The sequence below is a fragment of the Anomaloglossus baeobatrachus genome, chromosome 1 (genome assembly GCF_048569485.1).
Source record: "Anomaloglossus baeobatrachus isolate aAnoBae1 chromosome 1, aAnoBae1.hap1, whole genome shotgun sequence".
Classification (NCBI taxonomy): Eukaryota; Metazoa; Chordata; class Amphibia; order Anura; family Aromobatidae; genus Anomaloglossus; species Anomaloglossus baeobatrachus.
In genome coordinates this window covers 218,775,036-218,798,806 of record NC_134353.1, presented here as the reverse complement: position 1 = coordinate 218,798,806, position 23,771 = coordinate 218,775,036, and the positions used below count along the sequence as shown (strand labels likewise).

The 23,771-nt window shown below is 50.2% G+C and overlaps 1 protein-coding gene across 4 annotated transcripts in view; it reads left to right on the top strand.

Annotated features, from left to right (window-relative positions):
• The window catches only part of LOC142310594 (uncharacterized), a 200,356-nt gene that overhangs the window by 47,060 nt on the left and 129,525 nt on the right, over positions 1–23,771 (top strand). For 2 of the 4 annotated variants that reach the window (XM_075348121.1, XM_075348115.1), the window contains exons 6-8: positions 4,903–4,947; positions 16,767–16,811; positions 21,637–21,681. In XM_075348121.1, the coding sequence (XP_075204236.1) occupies positions 4,903–4,947; positions 16,767–16,811; positions 21,637–21,681 (135 nt within the window). The remainder of the gene's footprint in view (positions 1–4,902; positions 4,948–16,766; positions 16,812–21,636; positions 21,682–23,771) is intronic. The other 2 variants (XM_075348127.1, XM_075348136.1) reach the window with 2 other exon arrangements.

Here is a 23,771-nt window from a genome sequence, read left to right as displayed (position 1 = left end):
CGAGCACACACACATATGCAAATGCACTGACATGCAAACGTATGTAGACATACATACATGCACACACGCTTACATACGTAGACACACAGATATATGAAGACAGTCAGACAAATGCATGCAGACAGACACACAGACATATGCAAACTGGTATACAGACACATGCATACAAATGTACACAGACATATGTAGACAAATGCACACAGACATGAACACTCATGCAGACAAGGACACACTCATACATACGTAAACACACAGGCATGAACACACAAGAAGACATGCACACAGACATGAGGACAGGCACACATGTAGACAAAGAAATGTGTACATACACGCATGTATGCTTACATACGTAGACACAGACAAATGTACAGACATGCTGACACACACAGACAAGCACACAGACGTACACATAGGCAAACACATAGAAATGCACACAAGCAGAAAAATGTACACACATGCAGACAGGTGCACGTAGACAGACACCTACACATATTTACATAGACACGCACGCATATTTAACCACGCAGACAAACGCACACACAGACATGCACACAAACACAAGCACACATATGTAGACATCCAGACAGGCAAACACATGCACAAATACGAACACATATGTAGATACAGGCAAACACACACTCATATGTAGACATGCAGACAGACAAACATATGCACAGACATGCACATGTGACGCCCCTGAGGCTCAGTCGCCACAGGGTATTGCATCTGACTTAAGGTGCAGTACTCATCCCGGGTAAGGAAGAGGTTAGCCATTGGTGTTCATCACTTACACCACACACAGCCAGGTAGTTTCCCTCTGGAACTGGGCTAAAGGTTGTCACAATAGCAACGGGACTTCCCAAGCCACTAGTGAGTCATCAGGAAGGTGAGGGCAGCATGAGGCAAGTGAGAGAACATGCAGACTTTTACCTCAGAACAGTCTTCGAACTGGAGAAAGACGGTCACTGGGGAGAGTGCTTGAGATCTTCCCCAGAGAGACCAACCAAGAAGAGTACTTTAGAGCTTCCTTGGAGAGAGAAGAAGGACAAGAGTATCATAACATTCAGGGACTCGCAGAAAGACGGCGGCTAAGGAGAGTGCTTCAGAGCTTCCTTAGTTAGGACCGGATAGACTGGAAGAAGCAAGAGTTTACCGGGTGAGCTGGAGAGACAGAAGAGCAACACAGTAGCCGAGGGGTGAGCCTAACAACCTCTTCGGGACTGGTGCAGTCAGGGTGCAGACCTCCAGGGTGGCGTACCGTCCACGTTGGGCCATCAGAATCTGCAGGGAAGGGGGATTTCATGTCCCATTGCCGACACAAAAATCCCGGGGCACAGTAGCACATAGAGTCAGGAGTCAAGACCACGGTCGGCTCCACATCTGATTCGCGCTGCCTGTGGACAGGATGGGAACTAAACCCAAGGACACTGGGGTCCCCAAGTAGCTTCACGCCATGGAGATCCACACTACAGAGCACAAGAAAGGAAGGTCTCTCAGCTTCACAACACCGGTGGTGGCCTCTGAATCATCTGGGATCACCTAGGGCTCATCACGGTGGAAACCGGGACTCTAAGGGTGACGACCAACAGGGAGTAAAAGAACTTTGCCTGCAGTCCTGGTGCTGTCCCATCATTGCTGGGGGTGGCGCCCTGCGCTCCGGCGCCATCAGCCGCTACCCCCACCACCATCCTCCCCGGGGGCCTAGCTCTACCTGTGGGGAGCTGGACCATCTGTGCTGTGTTACCATCCGCCCCGGAGGAGAGCAACATCTCGCAGCAGCGGCTAATCGTTGGCCGCATATCACGGGTGGCGCTGCAAAGCAAACCCCCATCATCCCCTGTACTGGTCACCTTGTACCCTTTTTATTGGAACCAACGTGGCCAAGAAGCTGGGTCAGGCCAGTCATAGCAACCCCAAATACCACTGGCCCAGTGACGAGTAGCCCGGAGGCCCCGTGGGTGCATCACACACATATGTAGACATAGGCACACACACATTCATATGTAGACATGCAGACAGGCAAACACATGCACAGACACACACACATATTTAGACACAGCACACGCACACTTATATGTAGACATGGATACAGGCAAATACATGCACAGACACGCACACATATGTAGACACAAGCACATCCACTCATATGTAGACATGCAGACAGGAAAAAACACATGCACAGACACGCACACATATGTATTCACAGGCACACACACACTCACATGGAGACATGCAGACAGGCAAACATGCACAGTCACGCACACATATGTAGACACAAGCACACACACACTCATATGGAGACATGCAGACAAACACATGCACAGACATACATACATATGTAGACACACAGGCACACACACTCATATATTGACATGCAGACAGGCAAACACATGCACAGACACGCACACATATGTAGACACAGAACGCAAATACACGCACAAATACATAGACACACAGGCATATGCATACACACACACATATGTACACAGATATATACTAACTCATATAAATGTGACGCCCTGGACCCCAGGGGTCACAGGTAACAACACCTACCACATTACACACCCCTCCCATCCCCTGTGAGGACACACCTGTCACCCGAAAGGGAGACCTGATGCCTCCCTCAGGGCCAGTAGGGCACACCAGGTGAGCGGAGTCAGATGGAAAGGCACTCCCAACGAGGAGACTACTAGCCTGAGGCAGGAAATACAAACAGTCAAGTGTAGAGTGTGACAGTGAGAGGAGTGGAGTTGCTGAGCTGTCAGGGACCCGGGTAGGAGCCTGGGACCCTTGAAACGTCAGGCAGGCAGACGGTGGTGGCTGTCTGCAGGAGTACCGGTACAGCAATCGGCGGAACTGTAGGGACCGGGCCAGGGTTGGAGCCCGCCGGCCCTGAACCGGGGAGTCAACCGTGTACCGGAGAACCAGAAACCAGGAACTCAAACCCCGTCCTAACTTAGAAGCCACTGAGTTTAGGCAAATTGACTGATTGCTGGCTGGACCTCATGGGTTCATCCACACCCAAAGTCCTGAAAGAAGGCAAAAGCCCACCGATACCGGGTGAGTGCCACCGCCAAGGTCCAAACACCCGACAGGCCAGCGCCTGCAGGCAACCGAGCGCTCCTCCGGCAGCTCAACGCTGGGGAACGGGCTACCACTGTCCAGGCAGGAGAGCTGAAAAACCACAACAAGAGATGCAATGGAAAGGGGCCACCATCAACCTCACAGGGGACACAAGCAGCCGGCTGCGGCACCTGACCATACCCGAACTTTGGTTTACCAGTGACTCTGAGTGTGATTTAATCGTGAGTACACCAGTGCCATCCGGGCACAGCACTGCACTGCAGCACGGCACCCTGCACCCCGACAACAACACCGTCACCATCAGTCTCCCCCTCCAGGCCCCGGGACACAATGCCCCTACCCACGGAGGGGCTAACATCTAGGCTGCGGCCGGAACACCGATCCCGGATGAGCCCACCTTCACTCCAGCCGCAGCGGTGGTGCACCCCGTCACCACGACCCGTGGGTGGCGTCACGACCCGAAGGACGTCAACACGGCCAGTCCGGCTGCGCGCCTCGTCCCACACCACCACCACCTCACTGCCCTCCCCTTAACAGAGCGACGTGGCCCCCGGTCCGGAGGTGCTCGTGCCACCGACAACCCGAGTCCGGACCTCGAGCAGCTCGACCCGAGCTGCGGAGAAGCTGCCGGGCCCCTCTCAGGGCGGTACACAAACAGACATAAATATACACAAACATACACACATATTAGGGGAATTCTTTCCTTCCCCCTGCTGCTCTCCGGTCCGGCCTGCAGGCTCCAATACAGATCCTCTCTAACAGGAAGCTGCAGTGCAGGGCGCACTGCGTGATGTCACAGTTAGCAGACACAGCAGCGTCTGCTAACTGTGACACGGCCAGGGCAGCACACGAACAATTGCAGGTGCAGTGCAGCCCCGGCCGACACAGATGGCCCCGGTACTGCTGGAGGTGGGGCTGCCTGGGGCCCCTTGCCGTAACCCAGCCTGGGGCCCCCCTGCCCTACCCAGCCCATGGATAGCAGCCGGCTCTGCATACTCACCTCTCCTCGCCTCTGTCTGTTCTTTGCACACCTCAACACGACGGCGACTGTTGCATAGTAGTGACGTCCCCGCTGTGTCGAGCTGTCAGACAAGAATCACCAGTGATGACAAGGGAGCGCTGCGCTCGGTCTCATCATTACTTTCAAATGTATCGGCATCTGCTTACAGGAAGCAGAGGCACAAACTGCAGAGCAGGAATTATAACCGGCAGGGCAGAGAGGGAAATGGAACCAATATAAAGCAGTGTGACCCCACGAACGAGGCACGGCAGGATAGGTTCCTTCCACCGGACCTGACCCTGGAGAATACAGACAGCAGGAACAAAAACATATACAATGGCTCTGAAGAGCAGAATCATATGTAAATTGTGACAACTAGCATATACAACCACATTAATGCTGTTATATATTGCCTAATTATTGGCATATAGTGTCTGTACTAGTTAAGTGATTGTCCATATGCTGGACTAGACAGTTAATAAAAACTGCTTATAAATGAATGCTAACACAATACTTCAGTCCATAGTCATAGTGGACATGTAATAGAGCCGGCTTTAATGTTCATATAATAATAAAAGCCCTAGTGACAATTTCAAATCACACTTTCCCACAGTTCCTGTACCCTCATATAGTTATATTTCTTTGGGCACCATAGTGTTCATATAAAGATCCTCTGATAATCTTTGTTATCAGAATGTAAGCAGTGGGTGATGCTATGAACGCAGAATGTCCACTCTGATTCTGACCAATCTGTACAATGGGAATTCTGCTTAAAATGTAATTTTCATCTGTTTTCTTGTATACATTTTTTATGTTAGGTCACGAAGAAATCACCGCAATCCATACTGAGAAAACTACTGACAGTAAGTGTGAAAATTATTTTTAGAATTTTATTGTATCGTAGTGTTACATATTTCTAGCGCATTTTTCTAAGAAGGGTAATATACAGGTGGCTGTTTAGGGCATCTTTCAGTCATAATTTAGCCATTGCCACATTTTGCAATGCAGTGCTGTTTAATAATCAATGCTAAATACAGGATTCACCAGTATTATGATATATACTGCTGACTCAGCAAGTATGAATGAACACCACAGACTGTCATGATAATGCACCACAAACTGTCATGATAATTCACCACAGACCATTATAGTAACACACCACAGACTATTATGACAATGTACCACAGACAATTATGACAACGCACCACAGACCATTATGATTACGCACCCCGGACTGTTGTGATTGACCACCACAGACTGTTATGATTACGCACCTCCACAGACTGTTATGATTCCACACCACAGACTGTTATGATTCCACACGACAGACCGTTATGATTACGCACCACAGACGGTTATGATTACGCACCACAAACTGTTATGGCTATGCACCACAGACCGTTATGATTGCACACCACAGACAGTTATGATTGTGCACCACAGACAGTTATGATTATGCACCACAGACAGTTATGATTATGCACCAAAGACCGTTACAATTGTGCACCACAGACTGTTATGATTCCACACGACAGACCGTTATGATTACGCACCACAGACGGTTATGATTTCGCACCACAGACTATTAGGGGGGCTTTACACGTTGCGACATCGCTCCCCATATATCGTCGGGGTCACGTCGTTAGTGACGCACATCCGGCGCCGGTAGCGACATCGCAATGTGTAAATCCTAGGCGCGATGATGAACGATCACAGAAGTGTACAATATCGCTGATCTGTGTAATGTTATTCATTTCCATAATGTCGGTTCGACCGCAGGTACGATGTTGTTTGTCGTTCCTGCAGCTCCACATATCGCTGTGTGTAAACCTGCAGGAGCGACAAACATCTCCTTACCTGCGTCCCGACGGTAATGCGAAAGGGAGAGGGTGGGCGGGATGTTATGTCCCGCTCATCTCTGCCCCTCCGCTTCTATTGGTTGTCCGCTTAGTGACGTCGCGATGATGTCGCTGTGACGCCGAACGCACCTCTTCCTTGAAGGAGGGATTGTTCGGCACTCACAGCGACGTCGCAGAGCAAGTATGTGCGTGTGAAGCTGCCGTAGCGATAATGTTCGCTACGGCAGCAATCACCACATATCGCATGTGTGACGGGGGCGGGTGCTATCGCGCTGGACATCGCTACCAATTGCTAGTGTTACGCCCTGGCCAGGCCAGGAAATCACAAATAAGCCACTGCACTACACCATTCCCTCACAGGTGACATCAGCCAACCTTAAAACCCTAGTCACCCCCCTCAGGGCTAGATGAACACACCAGGCGGTTGGAAAACGCCTATCGAGGAGTCTAGACAGCCCGGGGCGAGAAAACAGTGAGTCTACAGTACAGTTCAGTTTCAGAGTTCAAGAGTGGAAGTCAGGCCTGTGTGTCAGGCCTGAAGTAGGAATATAGCAATTACCTTTATAAAGTCCCCCTAAAAGACTGAAGTAAACTAACAAGTATCAGGGTAGGAGCCCTGGTGCCTTTGGCTAGGAGGCAGACGGCGGTCTCCATCTGCAGGAGTCGAGAAGACGGCTCGGTGGAACCAAGGTGGACCGGGACAGGGTAGTGGCCCGCCAATACCGACCCGGGGAACCAACTCGGAAACCGGAGCACACAGGGGGGTACTCGGGCCCTGAAGCCGGGAACAGAAGTGACTGGAACCAGCTGATTAACCGATTGAGGCCAGGAATAGAGGTCCTGTCCCACCCAAAGTCCCGATAGAAGGCAACAGCCCACTGAAGGGGATAAAAGGCCACTGCCAGGGCTCAGAGATCCCACGGGCCATCATCTGCGGGCAAGGGCTCCTTAGGCCACATCCAGCCGGGAGCGGACTCCTGAAGTTGCAAGCACAGGCAGTCCACCATTACACAAAAGTGCAGGAGAAAGACAGAGACCACCAACCGGGTGGGGGACCAGAACGCAGCTGCCTGCGGGCACCGACCACCATCACTTTGGTTTACCAGAGACTCGTGTGTTTCCTTCACTAGTGAGTACACCAGTACCCTGCAGTTGCACATCTCCCTGCACCAACAAATCCCAATGGGTCCTGGGGCCACCATCCCTGCCCACGGAGGGGTTAACAACTTGCTGCACAACATCTCCCCCCGGGTGCCACGTAATTGCAGCGGTGGTGTCCAAACACACCACATACCGTGGGTGGCGTCACGAACCCAGTAGGGCCAAGCCCATACATATACATCCTACATCCACCACTCCCCAACCCTATTCATTCGGAGTGTCCGCGGGATCCCCCGGGTCCGGAGACCCTCGAGCCACCCACCGGAAGGCCCGGACCCGAGCAGCGGCAGGCTGCCGGCACGGGGTCGGCACACTAGCGATGTCGCAACGTGTAAAGCCCGCCCTATGGTTATGCACCACAGACCATTATGATTGCACACTATAGACAGTTATGATTATGCACCACAGACCGTTATAACTGTGCACCACAGACTGTTATGATTGCACACCACAGACTGTTATGATTGTGCACCACCGAGTTAAAGCCTGTTAATTTTTTTTTTTTTAAACTCTTAAGGCCCTGTCACACAGAGATAAATCTGCGGCAGATCTGCGGCTGCAGTGAAATTGTGGACAATCAGTGCCAGGTTTGTGGCTGTGTACAAATGGAACAATATGTCCATGATTTCACTGCAACCACAGATCTGCCAAAGATTTATCTCTGTGTGTGACGGGACCTTTAAGGGCATGTGAAGATGTAATTTACCCTCTCACTGTATATGCTGTACAGATTCCTATTTCAAGCTGGGTTCATTGTCTTATTTGAACTACTTCTGTGTACATTTCTATTGTTGTAGGTAATCACCCCCCTAAAATGCAAGGTTATATCCTCTTGAGGCACTTCCATCCCTGGGAGTAGGGGGAGGTGGGCCTAGAGTCCAACTAGTGTAAACTCTGCTTACCTGGGAGATTCAGGCAGAGTGAGCTGAAACTTGAAGGGAGCAGGAGCTCCAGCCTGTGTGGCTGTGGACACGGACGGAGCTAGGCCTGTGTGGCGGCCCGTGGGATTGTGTGGGACTCTTTGGACTACTGTAAGGACGATTGCTTTGTAATCCGGTCCGAGGATTGTCGGGAAGGGCCCCCGAATCTGTTTTACGTGGACTTATCGTGTGCTGTTCTTGCATTCCTGTTAATAAACCTGTTGGATCGTCCCTCGGCCTCGTCCATCCTTTGCTCTGTTGTACACCCCCGTCACAAACTGGTGGCAGCGGTGGGATCAGTGCAGAAGAAATGGAGGACAACAGCCAATCGACGTCTGAAACCAGAACCTCAGGATACAGGAACTGGACTGTGGCGAGTCTACAAACAAAGGCCCGTGAATTAGGTGTCGGCTACAAAGGACTCTCTAAGGAGCAACTAATTGAGGCATTGGAACACGCTTGCCTGCAAGATGGCACCGAGGAACAATTTCCACAGCAAGGGGAGCAAAGACGGGAGCCGGAGGTGAATACCCAAAAAAGTCAATGGGTTGTGTGGTACAAGGAAAAGATGGCACTGCTTGGAGATGAGGCCACCATAGAAGATAAGAGGGAGGCCATGCGTGGAGCTGAAGAGAAGGAGCGCAGGATGGAGGAGATGGCATTGCTGGATAAGCAGCTCGCTGTGGAAGCCGCGAGAGGTTCCAGACAGACTGTAACCCCAGCACCCATCATGAGGGAACTTCCCAGAGTGTCCCGCAAAGACTTCAAGCAGTTTAATGAGGCTGCTGGTGACATTGAGGGCTTCTTCCAGGACTTTGAGCATCAGTGTCGATTAATGGAAGTCCCAGAAAGGGAGCGCGTCCGGCATCTGGTTGGGCTCTTAGAGGGTGGAGCTGCTGCAGCCTATAGAGCTATGGACCATCGGTGGAACTGTGAGTATGCGGATATTAAACAGACTATTCTAGAACATTATGCTGTAACGCCAGACACTTACAGGACTCAGTTCCGTACTCTAGCATGTGATGAGGAAGTGTCCTTCAAGATGTATGCCCACAAACTCAAACATCTGTGGCATCGTTGGTTGGAGGCAGAGGAGGCCTTAACCTTGGAGACCGTCCTCCAGGTCCTCCTAAAAGAGCAGTTTTACTTCAAGTGCCCCGCTGAGATCCGGGAATGGGTGCGTGAGAGAAAACCAGCGACAGTGGAGGAAGCTGCTGCTCTAGCTGATTAGGTGCTCACCATCAAGCCTCAGTGGAGGGTTCTGTTGGAGGATGGAGAGACGCCTAACAGCTCCACAACACCGGATGCCCCCAGTTATTCTGTCCCCATTGTTCCCCGTTCCTCTAAGCCACCACATGTTGATACCCGTGTTAATGTGCCTCTAGTTGCTTCTACTGCACTTTCTGGAATACGCCGGGGAGAGGAAGTAACAGAGCGCAGGTGTTATGTTTGTAGGCATCCCGGGCATTTGCAGGCCTCATGCCCAGCCAGGCCATGGAGGAATCATCCTCAAACCCCTACAGCACCTTCAGGTGGGAGCCGGCCTCCAAGTTCCCCTACCCCTTACCCAAGAGGACGCCTTGGATGGAGGGAGACCCAGCTCAGATGCTATCAATGTGGACAGCCAGGGCATCGGCAAGTCTCCTGCCCAGCTGTTCAAATGAGGACTGATCCTGCGCCCAATCGGATTGTTAATTATTTACAGCCCAGCGCCATGGAGGAAGATGTGGCACCGCTATGTGAGGACTGGCCTAGTGACTCAGCCCATGTTGCACCACCAGGAGTTTACGGGGTGCGACCCGCAGTTATGACGACTTCTGCTCATCGAGGTAAGCACTTGCAGGAGGTTGTGCTGGATGGACAGAGACTTGTTGGATTTTGTGACTCGGGTGCTTTCCTCACACTGGCTGATCCCCGAGTGGTTCGGCCTGAGGCAATCCATAGAGGACCTGGGATTGTCATTGAACTGGCTGGTGGACAATGGAGGACTATTCCCACAGCCACTGTGGATCTGAGCTTTGGTTTTGGGGTCAGGCAATGTGTGGTTGGGGTGATGGGTGGTCTGCCTGCAGCTGTTCTCCTGGGCAATGATGTGGGAGAGCTACGATGCCAATTCGTGGCTGCATGAAGCCACATGTAAGTAACGCTCTGCCTGTGTGTACTTAACCAGTGACCTGTAGAGGTCCCTAGTACGTACACAAGTTGGGAGGGGGAGGGATTGTGAAGATGTAATTTACCCTCTCACTGTATATGCTGTACAGATTCCTATTTCAAGCTGGGTTCATTGTCTTATTTGAACTACTTCTGTGTACATTTCTATTGTTGTAGGTAATCACCCCCCTAAAATGCAAGGTTATATCCTCTTGAGGCACTTCCATCCCTGGGAGTAGGGGGAGGTGGGCCTAGAGTCCAACTAGTGTAAACTCTGCTTACCTGGGAGATTCAGGCAGAGTGAGCTGAAACTTGAACGGAGCAGGAGCTCCAGCCTGTGTGGCTGTGGACACGGACGGAGCTAGGCCTGTGTGGCGGCCCGTGGGATTGTGTGGGACTCTTTGGACTACTGTAAGGACGATTGCTTTGTAATCCGGTCCGAGGATTGTCGGGAAGGGCCCCCGAATCTGTTTTACGTGGACTTATCGTGTGCTGTTCTTGCATTCCTGTTAATAAACCTGTTGGATCGTCCCTCGGCCTCGTCCATCCTTTGCTCTGTTGTACACCCCCGTCACAGGGCATATGCTGACTAATGCGGGCATCACCCAGTATGATCTATCGTGCGATCGCATGAGCGATCGTACCCACCCCTGACGTTTGTGCGTCACGGGCAAATCACTGCCCGTGTCGCACAAAGTCACGACCCGTGGGTGGCGTCACGACCCGTAGGACGTCAACGCGGCCCGCCCGGCTGCGCGCCTCGTCCCACACCACCACCACCTTACTTCCCTTCCCTTAACAGAGCGACGTGGCCCCCGGTCTGGAGGCGCTCGTGCCACCGACAAGCCGAGCCTGGACCTCGAGCGGCTCGGCCCGAGCAGCGGAGAAGCGGCCGGGCCCCTCTCAGGGCGGTACACAAACAGACATAAATATACACAAACATACACACATAATAGGGGAATTCTTTCCTTCCCCCTGCTGGTCTCCGGTCCGGCCTGCAGGCTCCAGTACAGATCCTCTCTGGCGGGAAGCTGCAGTGCAGGGCGCACTGCGTGATGTCACAGTTAGCAGACACAGCAGCGTCTGTTAACTGTGACACGGCCAGGGCAGCACACGAACAATTGCAGGTGCAGTGCAGCCCCGGCCGACACAGATGGCCCCGGCACTGCTAGAGGTGGGGCTGCCTGGGGCCACTTGCCCTAACCCAGCCTGGGCCCCCTGCCCTACCCAGCCCATGGATAGCAGCCGGCTCTGCATACTCACCTCTCCTCGCCGCTGTCTGTTCTTTGCACACCTCAACACGACGACGACTGTTGCGTAGTAGTGACGTCCCCGCTGTGCCGAGCTGTCAGACAAGAGTCACCAGCGGGACAATGATGAGAAGGGAGCGCTGCGCTCGGTCTCATCATTACTTTCAAATGTATCGGCATCTGCTTACAGGAAGCAGAGTCACACACTGCAGAGCAGGAATTATATCCGGCAGGGCAGAGAGGGAAATAGAACCAAGATAAATCAGCCACGAACGAGGCACGGCAGGATAGGTTCCTTCCACCGGACCTGACCCTGGAGAATACAGACGTACAACGTTCTCTGTTGTACGCCAGTGCAGGACCTATACCCTATGCAGACGGATGCAAGTGACCTGGGTTGCTGAAGTCACCACTGTATGACATAAACGGCTGCTCTACTTAGGGTCAGCAACCAGGATTTGGGTCTTGCATACTGCGAACCCGGACTACTTATGGAGGTAGATCCCTCTGTGGGATGAAAATTGACTACCTGTACATATCTCTAAGGTCGCCTGTTTCCCCTGATTCTGGTGGTCGTAACAACTGCAATATTGTTTATATAAATACATCTGAAGTGACATTTAAGCTGATTTGAGCTCGTATATAATGAGGTGATCATCATCCTGATGAGATACCAGATGGATCTTAGGATCATATCATCGTTATTAGCCCAGTGACTAATAGGACCGTACTTACTCCGATATCTAAATAAGGAGTTTATCAAGAATTTGTCCTCAAGCCTCTGATGAGCCCTACACCATTGAGATGTTAATGGGTGAAACGCGTCGGGCACTTATGTAACTGTGGGCACTCCTGTTTAGGAATTGTGTGTCTCAAATATGTCCTCAAATTGAGCACACCAGTTATGTGCTGAATACTCTCTGAACAGCACACTTATTTAAACTGTGCTTTACAACTATCTTTCTGAGCACACTGACAGATTTGACAAATCACAGACGACCCCTAAGCCCCACCCCAAATTAATGCTATACTATCAGCTACAATTAAGTCACCCCGGACTGTGCACTGTCTATCCACCGTGGTGATAATACTCTGGGAATTCAATCTACCAGAAGGGGTGCACTATATCTGTTATAGGAAGGGCTCAATATAGGGACTTAGTCGTCGTTGAACGGGGGCGTCATTGATCTAGGACGCCGACCCCCGTACTGTAGGAAGGAAACAGGATAGGGAGATTGTCTCTTTACTTCCTCTCTACTTCTTATTTAAGTATTTATGTATGTTTGTGATTGATTATTTAATAAAATTGATTTTATAATAAGTAGTGAAGACTATATGGTTTTGAATCAATATCTACTTTATATGACTTATCTTGGTATTTAATTTATCACACCACAGACAGTTATGATTATGCACCACAGGCCATTACAATTGTGCACCACAGAATGTTATGATTACACACCACAGACTGTTATGATTGCACACAACAGACCGTTATGATTACGCACCACAAACGGTTATGATTACGCTAAACAGACTGTTAGGGGGGCTTTACACATTGCGACATCGCTCCCGATATATTGTCGGGGTCACGTCGTTAGTGACGCACATCCGGCGCCGGTAGTGACATCGCAACGTGTAAATCCTAGGTGCGACGATGAACGACCACAGACGCGTACAATATCGCTGATCTGTGTAACGTCGTTCATTTCCATAATGTCGGTTCGACCGCAGGTGCGATGTTGTTTGTCGTTCCTGCAGCTCCACATATCGCTGTGTGTAAACCTGCAGGAGCGACAAACATCTCCTTACCTGCGTCCCGACGGTAATGCGGAAGGGAGAGGGTGGGCGGGATGTTATGTCCCGCTCATCTCCGCCCCTCCGCTTCTATTGGTTGTCCGCTTAGTGACGTCGCGATGATGTCGCTGTGACGCCGAACGCACCTCTTCCTTGAAGGAGGGATTGTTCGGCAGTCACAGCGATGTTGCAGAGCAAGTATGTGCGTGTGAAGCTGCCCTAGCGATAATGTTCGCTACGGCAGCAATCACCACATATCGCATGTGCGACGGGGGCGGGTGCTATCGCGCTGGACATCGCTACCAATTGCTAGTGTTACGCCCTGGCCAGGCCAGGTAGTCACAAATAAGCCACTGCACTACACCATTCCCTCACAGGTGACATCAGCCAACCTTAAAACCCTAGTCACCCTCCTCAGGGCTAGATGGACACACCAGGCGGCTGAACCAGGCGGTTGGAAAACACCTACCGAGGAGTCTAGACAGCCCGGGGCGAGAAAACAGTGAGTCTACAGTACAGTTCAGTTTCAGAGTTCAGGAGTGGAGGTCAGGCCTGTGTGTCAGGCCTGAAGTAAACTAACAAGTATCAGGGTAGGAGCCCTGGTGCCTTTGGCTAGGAGGCAGGCAGCGGTCTCCGTCTGCAGGAGTCAGGAAGACGGCTCGGTGGAACCGAGGTGGACCGGGACAGGGTAGTGGCCCGCCGGTACCGACCCGGGGAACCAACTCGGAAACCGGAGCACACAGGGGGGTACCAGAACGCAGCCGACCACCATCACCTTGGTTTACCAGAGGCTCGTGTGTTTCCTTCACTAGTGAGTACACCAGTACCCTGTGGTCGCACCAACAATCTCCCTGCACCAACAAATTCCAACGGGTCCCTGCTAACAGAGGGGTTAACAACTTGTTGCACAACATCTCCCCCCGGGTGCCCCGTAATTGCAGCGGGGGTGTCCAAACTCACCACATACCGTGGGTGGCATCACGAACCTAGTGCTGCCAAGCCCGTACATATACGTCCTACATCCACCATCCTCCAACCCTATTCATTCGGAGTGTCCGCGGGATCCCCCGGGTCCGGAGACCCTCGAGCCACCCACCGGAAGGCCCGGACCCGAGCAGCGGCAGGCTGCCGGCACGGGGTCGGCACACTAGTGATGTCGCAATGTGTAAAGCCCGCCTTATGCTTAGGCACCACAGACCATTATGATTGCACACTATAGACAGTTATGATTATGCACCACAGACCGTTATAACTGTGCACCACAGACTGTTATGATTTCACACCACAGACTGTTATGATTGTGCACCACCGAGTTAAAGCCTGTTAATTTTTTTTTTTTAAACTCTTAAGACCCTGTCACACAGAGATAAATCTGCGGCAGATCTGCGGTTGCAGTGAAATTGTGGACAATCAGTGCCAGGTTTGTGGCTGTGTACAAATGGAACAATATGTCCATGATTTCACTGCAACCACAGATCTGCCAAAGATTTATCTCTGTGTGTGATGGGACCTTTAAGGGCATATGCTGACTAGTGCGGGCATCACCCAGTATGATCTATCGTCCGATCGCACGAGCGATCGTTCCCACCCCTGTCGTTTGTGCGTCACGGGTAAATCGCTGCCCGTGTCGCACAAAGTCATTAAACCGCCATCACACGTACTTACCTGCTGAGCGACCTCGCTGTGGGTGGCGAACATCCTCTTCCTGAAAGGGGAGGGACGGTCGGCATCACAGTGACGTCACAGAGCCGCCGGCCAATAGAACCGCCCACCTCCTTCCTTCCGCATAGCCAGCGGGTGCCGCGGAACGCAGGTAAGCTGTGTTCATCGTTCCCGGGGTGTCACACGGAGCGATGTGTGCTGCCCCGGATACGATGAACAACCGGCGCCATGAAAAATAAATGATTTTTTAAAATTAAGCGACGTGTACACGACTCACGATTTGTGACCGATTCAGCGTCACTCGGAGGTGTCACACGAAACGACGTCGCAAACGATGCCGGTTGTGCGTCACGAATATCGTGACCCCGACGATGCATCGCATGATAGATCGTCTTGTATGACGCCCGCATAAGGCTACGTTACCACGATCAGTATCAAGAGCTTTCATCTATCATGATCAAACCATTCCCCAAAAATATGTAAATGAATATTAAGAAAACATTTTCCAAAAAATAGCAACATGTAAGGACAATACTTCAATACAGCAGAAAGATACTACCATATATAACCACACTAATGCCTTTATATATTACCTACTTAATGGCATATAGTGTCTGTACAGGAGTTCTAGTTACGTGATTGTACATATGCTGGACAATACAGTTAATAACAATTGCTTATAAATGAATGCTAACACAATATTTCAGTCCATAGCTATAGTGGACATGTAATAAAGCCAGCTATAATGTTCATATAATAGTAAAAGCTCTAGTGACAATTTCTAATCACACTTTCCCACAGTTCCTGTACCCCATATAGTAATATTTCCTTGGGTACCATAGTGTTCATATAAAGATCCACTGATAATCTTTCTTATCAGAATATAAGTGAGGCGTCCCTGAGGCTCTGGTCGCCACAGGGTAGTGCACCTCAGTTAAGGTGCGGTTTTCCATCTCAGGTAAGGGAGGGTTAATCACCGGTGTTCCACATTCACACTCTACATGAAGCATAGGAGTCTTTTCTCAGGGTAAGCTCCGGGTGGGGAGGGAGGTGGCCATCACGATTCATGAGACTTCCCCAGTCACTGAAGCCAGCCACCTGGGGGGCAGGGTCCCCTTGGGGGTAGATGTAGGCACAACACACTCATACACTCAGATCCGTCGGGAAGATAGTTCTGACAAGACACCTCTGGAACTCTTGGACTTTACTAGGCCCGGAGCTTGGAGCGGGAGCTCAGCCCGGGTACCTAACTGCTGAGAGGGACATCCTAGGAATAGGAAACTCTCTATCTCTTTCTCTCTTCAAACACCGGTGGTGGCCCCTTTACTTGCTTGGGATTGACCGGAGTCCACAGCGGCAGACACAGCACCTAGGTGCAGCTTTAAATGAGTGAGTAAAAGAACCTGGAACCGCAGTTGCCGACTCAGACTCTGATTAGCAATGACATTGCCCCACGCTTCGGCGCTTCCAAGGGACCGCCAAACCCCCGTTATCCACCCGGGGCCCGCTCCGCCTGTGGGGAGCGATACCATCCCGGCTGCCATTACACCTGCCCCGGCGAGGAATTCTGCAGCGACTGCTACTCCCTGGCCGCACACCACAGGTGGCGTCACGACAAACTCTCCCAACCAATCCACTCCCTTCATTTGCTGTACGCCTCAAGGCAATGGAAGCGGGCAAGGCCACCTGTGACATCGCCTGTCTCGACCCGCGACTGCCCAGCAATGAGTAGGTTAACCACCTGCCTCGTGGGGCGCTACATAAGCAGTGGGTGATGTTATGAATGCAGGATGTCCTCTCTGATTGTGACCGATCTGTACAATGGGGATTCTGCCTAAAATGTCATTTTCATCTGTTTTCTTGTATACATTTCTTATGTTAGGTCACAAAGAAATCTCTGCAATCCCTCATGAGAAAACTACTCACAGTAAGTGTGAAAATTATTTTTAGAATTTTGTTGTATGCTAATGTTACATACAGTGCCTACAAGTAGTATTCAACCCCCTGCAGATTTAGCAGGTTTGATAAGATGCAAATAAGTTAGAGCCTGCAAACTTCAAACAAGAGCAGGATTTATTAACAGATGCATAAATCTTACAAACCAACAAGTAATGTTGCTCAGTTAAATTTTAATAAATTTTCAACATAAAAGTGTGGGTCAATTATTATTCAGCCCCTAGGTTTAATATTTTGTGGAATAACCCTTGTTTGCAATTACAGCTAATAATCGTCTTTTATAAGACCTGATCAGGCCGGCACAGGTCTCTGGAGTTATCTTGGCCCACTCCTCCATGCAGATCTTCTCCAAGTTATCTAGGTTCTTTGGGTGTCTCATGTGGACTTTAATCTTGAGCTCCTTCCACAAGTTTTCAATTGGGTTAAGGTCAAGAGACTGACTAGGCCACTGCAACACCTTGATTTTTTCCCTCTTGAACCAGGCCTTGGTTTTCTTGGCTGTGTGCTTTGGGTCGTTGTCTTGTTGGAAGATGAAATGATGACCTATCTTAAGATCCTCGATGGAAGAGCGGAGGTTCTTGGCCAAAATCTCCAGGTAGGCCGTGCTATCCATCTTCCCATGGATGCGGACCAGATGGCCAGGCCCCTTGGCTGAGAATCAGCCCCACAGCATGATGCTGCCACCACCATGCTTGACTGTAGGGATGGTATTCTTGTGGTCGCATGCAGTGCCATCCAGTCTCCAAACGTCACGTGTGTGGTTGGCACCAAAGATCTCAATCTTGGTCTCATCAGACCAGAGAACCTTGAACCAGTCTGTCTCAGAGTCCTTCAAGTGATCATGAGCAAACTGTAGACGAGCCTTGACATGACGCTTTGAAAGTAAAGGTACCTTACGGGCTCGTCTGGAATGGAGACCATTGCGGTGGAATACGTTACTTATGGTATTGACTGAAACCAATGTCCCCACTGCCATGAGATCTTCCCGGAGCTCCTTCCTTGTTGTCCTTGGGTTAGCCTTGACTCTTCGGACAAGCCTGGCCTCGGCACGGGTGGAAACTTTCAAAGGCTGTCCAGGCCGTGGAAGGCTAACAGTAGTTCCATAAGCCTTCCACTTCCGGATGATGCTCCCAACAGTGGAGACAGGTAGGCCCAACTCCTTGGAAAGGGTTTTGTACCCCTTGCCAGCCTTGTGACCCTCCACGATCTTGTCTCTGATGGCCTTGGAATGCTCCTTTGTCTTTCCTATGTTGACCAAGTATGAGTGCTGTTCACAAGTTTGGGGAGGGTCTTAATTAGTCAGAAAAGGCTGGAAAAAGAGATAATTAATCCAAACATGTGAAGCTCATTGTTCTTTGTGCCTGAAAGACTTCTTAATACTTTAGGGGAACCAAACAGAATTCAGGTGGATTGAGGGGTTGAATAATAAATGACCCTCTGAATAAACTTTTCACAATTTAAAAAAAAAATATAAAAATAAATAACATTCTTTTTTGCTGCAGTGCATTTCACACTTCCAGGCTGATCTACAGTCCAAATGTCACAATGCCAAGTTAATTCCGAATGTGTAAACCTGCTAAATCTGCAGGGGGTTGAATACTACTTGTAGGCACTGTATTTCTAGCACATTTTTTCAAAAGGGTAATATACAGGTGGCAGTTTAGGGCATCTTTCAGTCACAATTTAGCCATGTAATTTCCCAATTTTGCAATGCAGTGCTGTTTACTAACTAAATGCCAAATACAGGATTCAGCTGTACTATGATATATACTGCTGACTCAGCAAGTATGGATGCACACCACAGACTGTTATGATTGTGTTGCGCCCCGGGGAAGCTGAGCTGCTCGGATCCGGGCAGTCTGTGGCTCCAGGGGTCCCGGACCCGGCGGCACCATCAAACAGTTTTTAAATGAAAAATAAAAATAAAATAAAAGTCCGACTACGCCACTCGCAGTTTGCGGTCAGGGATGATAGGGCCGCCTCTGCAGGTTCCCACTGGGGATGATGGATGGGGGCAGCGTGGATGGTGGAGCCATCCTCGAGCAGGGCTTTTTCCCAGGGGGAGGCATGCGGCAATGAAGCAGTCCAGACAAGGAGAGCAGTTTGATGGTGTTTATGTGATGCCCTCGACCCCCAGGGGTCACAGAATAACACCACATACACATACCCCCTCCCCTGGTTAGGTGACACCAGTCAAACAAAATCTTTGTTGCCACCCTCCAGGCTTGATGTCCACACCAGGTGGGGCGGAGTCAGGTGGTTGACCCCGCCTACCGAGGAGTTCACAGGCCTGGAGGCGGGAAAAGTAGTGAGTTCAGTTAAGTGAGTGAAGGAGTTGAGAGTGGAAGTGTGAGGAGTAGAGACTGTGTTTGTCTGGGTTGGAGCCCAGGCACAATCAGCAAGGTCGGCAGACGGTGGTGGCCGTCTGCAGGAGTTGGTGGAGGTCAGCGGAACCGTAGCACTGGGGTCGGGCAGTGGCCCGCCGGTATCGAACCGGGGAGCAGATTGAAGCCAAGCACCAAGGCAGGGTACTCAGACCCCGACTAGGCTAGGAGCCGCCGAAAAGGTCAAATTCTCTGATTGCGGTCTGGACCAACATCCCCTACCCATGGAGGGGCCAACACCTCAGCTGCTCTCCGTCATCACTCCCGGGAGAACCCCATCACCAGCAGCGGTGGTGCCCACCATCACCACAACCCGTGGGTGGCGTCACGACCGACATCCCATCACAAACCTCCACCTTTTTCACTCGTGGGCGTGGAGGCGCTGCTGGAGCCCTGGGTCCGGCCCCGTGCTCGAGCCACCGAGGAGCAGAAAGCATCGGACCTGAGCGCCAGCGATTCACAGGCGAGCGGCGTTCCCAACCCCTCCGCCCGCGACATTTACTCACTGGTTCAACGCCCTGAGACGTACTGGATTCAAGGTGTGCCCATGTCCTGATGGCTGTGGCTGCCAACCTGGTGCCACTCTCCACCTGTGCACTCCTGTGTATGTGGGTCCTCCCTGGCGTGGAGCACTTGGAGGTCCTCCTGGTGTCTAGGTCCTGCCGCAGGCAGCTTGGACTATTTAAGGGAATATGTCCCGATCCCCACTTAGATGCTGATGCTTCAGACTTTAAAGGCTGGCAGATGAGTCCTGGAAACCCACCCGCCTGGCAGAGTTAACAGGGCTCGACGTCTGTGTCTGTTCTGGGGATCTGCACCCCTGCGTGCAAAGTACTGTGAGCTTTGGATGTCCACCCAACAGGGTTTTTCTGTGATTGGGGCTTGATTTCTCACTCCACAGCTACTTTCCTCCTCTGAGTGGCTGTTCTTACAGCTCAGGTATTTGCAGTCTCCTTCCTTCTTTCTATGTGTCTCAAGAGTCTCTGGTCTATCTTGACACCTTTCCTCTTTCACTTCCTAAACTCTTCTCACTGTCTCACTGTCAAGATAGACCAGAGACTTTTGAGATACATTGAAAGAAGGAAGGAGACTGCAAATACCTGAGCTGTAAGAACAGCCACTCAGAGGAGGAAAGAAGCTGTGGAGTGAGACATCAAGCCCCAATCACAGAAGGACCCTGTTGTGGGGACATCCAAAGCTGACTGACTGCTCACTAACACTTCTCAGGTCACTTTCTCCTCCCCCAGGTCTGGTCTCTTCCTCACAGTTGGATGCATGTTAACTAACATTGCCCAGCCCTGTCATCTGGCTAGGTGAGGCTCCCAGCCAGGTACAGCGAGTGTAAATGTCCTGGTGTGCTAGTGTGTGTGGAGTGGCTGGCACAGTTATGTTGGACTTGGGTTGTTCCCTTAATTATTACCTTATTTTTGTGACACCTGGTGACCGCAGGGGCGTCTCAATTACGCACCACAGACTGCTGTGATTGCGCACCACAGAATGTCATGATTGCGCACTCAGACTGGTATGATTATGCACCATAGACTGTTATGATTATGCTCCATAGACTGTTATGATTATGCTCCACAGACTGTTATGATTACTCACCACAGACTGTTATGATTATGCACCACAGACAATTGAGCACCACAGACTTAACACTAGAACTACTGGACTCGTGACGCCTATATAGAAATAAATGGTGCAAAGTAGTCAAAATGACTAACTCAGTAGTTCTAGTGTTAAAGCATGTTATGTGTTTTTTAAACCCTTAAGGGTATGAGCCAGCTTTTTGCAGCGGAAAGTGTGTAAATGCCAATATTTGGGGCTATATGAGTTTTTAAAGAGGATTTGTAAGGTTTGTGAGCAGTTTGTCTTCTAGTTTCTGCTCCAAAAACTGAAAAAACTCAGTGTGATTATTGGAGTGCACAGCTCCTTGACACACAACTTCCTGCTTTTAAGAGGATGGTGTGCTCCTGAAGATTGGCAGTTTGAATCTATGCATTGATGGTCCAAAATGATTGCTCACCTAAGATGCTAGTGAGGCGCCCGCGGGATCTTGGGGAGTTTAGGTTGTCACAGTGGCCTGGCCCGGCTCTGTGATTTTGTGCCGCCCCCACGCCAGCAGCCGTGCTGCTCGGATCCGGATCTGCGGTATGGCTCGAGGGACTCTACCGGACCCGGGGGTCGCGCGGACACTTCGAATAAAAGGGGGACGTATTTGTACGTATTTGTCTCGACCCGCGACTGCCCAGCAATGAGTAGGTTAACCACCTGCCTCGTGGGGCGCTACATAAGCAGTGGGTGATGTTATGAATGCAGGATGTCCTCTCTGATTGTGACCGATCTGTACAATGGGGATTCTGCCTAAAATGTAATTTTCATCTGTTTTCTTGTATACATTTCTTATGTTAGGTCACAAAGAAATCTCTGCAATCCCTCATGAGAAAACTACTCACAGTAAGTGTGAAAATTATTTTTAGAATTTTGTTGTATGCTAATGTTACATACAGTGCCTACAAGTAGTATTCAACCCCCTGCAGATTTAGCAGGTTTGATAAGATGCAAATAAGTTAGAGCCTGCAAACTTCAAACAAGAGCAGGATTTATTAACAGATGCATAAATCTTACAAACCAACAAGTAATGTTGCTCAGTTAAATTTTAATAAATTTTCAACATAAAAGTGTGGGTCAATTATTATTCAACCCCTAGGTTTAATATTTTGTGGAATAACCCTTGTTTGCAATTACAGCTAATAATCGTCTTTTATAAGACCTGATCAGGCCGGCACAGGTCTCTGGAGTTATCTTGGCCCACTCCTCCATGCAGATCTTCTCCAAGTTATCTAGGTTCTGTGGGTGTCTCATGTGGACTTTAATCTTGAGCTCCTTCCACAAGTTTTCAATTGGGTTAAGGTCAGGAGACTGACTAGGCCACTGCAACACCTTGATTTTTTCCCTCTTGAACCAGGCCTTGGTTTTCTTGGCTGTGTGCTTTGGGTCGTTGTCTTGTTGGAAGATGAAATGATGACCTATCTTAAGATCCTCGATGGAAGAGCGGAGGTTCTTGGCCAAAATCTCCAGGTAGGCCGTGCTATCCATCTTCCCATGGATGCGGACCAGATGGCCAGGCCCCTTGGCTGAGAATCAGCCCCACAGCATGATGCTGCCACCACCATGCTTGACTGTAGGGATGGTATTCTTAGGGTCGCATGCAGTGCCATCCAGTCTCCAAACGTCACGTGTGTGGTTGGCACCAAAGATCTCGATCTTGGTCTCATCAGACCAGAGAACCTTGAACCAGTCTGTCTCAGAGTCCTTCAAGTGATCATGAGCAAACTGTAGACGAGCCTTGACATGACGCTTTGAAAGTAAAGGTACCTTACGGGCTCGTCTGGAATGGAGACCATTGCGGTGGAATACGTTACTTATGGTATTGACTGAAACCAATGTCCCCACTGCCATGAGATCTTCCCGGAGCTCCTTCCTTGTTGTCCTTGGGTTAGCCTTGACTCTTCGGACAAGCCTGGCCTCGGCACGGGTGGAAACTTTCAAAGGCTGTCCAGGCCGTGGAAGGCTAACAGTAGTTCCATAAGCCTTCCACTTCCGGATGATGCTCCCAACAGTGGAGACAGGTAGGCCCAACTCCTTGGAAAGGGTTTTGTACCCCTTGCCAGCCTTGTGACCCTCCACGATCTTGTCTCTGATGGCCTTGGAATGCTCCTTTGTCTTTCCTATGTTGACCAAGTATGAGTGCTGTTCACAAGTTTGGGGAGGGTCTTAATTAGTCAGAAAAGGCTGGAAAAAGAGATAATTAATCCAAACATGTGAAGCTCATTGTTCTTTGTGCCTGAAAGACTTCTTAATACTTTAGGGGAACCAAACAGAATTCTGGTGGATTGAGGGGTTGAATAATAAATGACCCTCTGAATAAACTTTTCACAATTAAAAAAAAAAAAATATAAAAATAAATAACATTCTTTTTTGCTGCAGTGCATTTCACACTTCCAGGCTGATCTACAGTCCAAATGTCACAATGCCAAGTTAATTCCGAATGTGTAAACCTGCTAAATCTGCAGGGGGTTGAATACTACTTGTAGGCACTGTATTTCTAGCACATTTTTTCAAAAGGGTAATATACAGGTGGCAGTTTAGGGCATCTTTCAGTCACAATTTAGCCATGTAATTTCCCAATTTTGCAATGCAGTGCTGTTTACTAACTAAATGCCAAATACAGGATTCAGCTGTACTATGATATATACTGCTGGCAAGTATGGATGCACACCACAGACTGTTATGATTGTGTTGCGCCCCGGGGAAACTGAGCTGCTCGGATCCGGGCAGTCTGTGGCTCCAGGGGTCCCGGACCCGGCGGCACCATCAAACAGTTTTTAAATGAAAAATAAAAATAAAATAAAAGTCCGACTACGCCACTCGCAGTTTGCGGTCAGGGATGATAGGGCCGCCTCTGCAGGTTCCCACTGGGGATGATGGATGGGGGCAGCGTGAATGGTGGAGCCATCCTCGAGCAGGGCTTTTTCCCAGGGGGA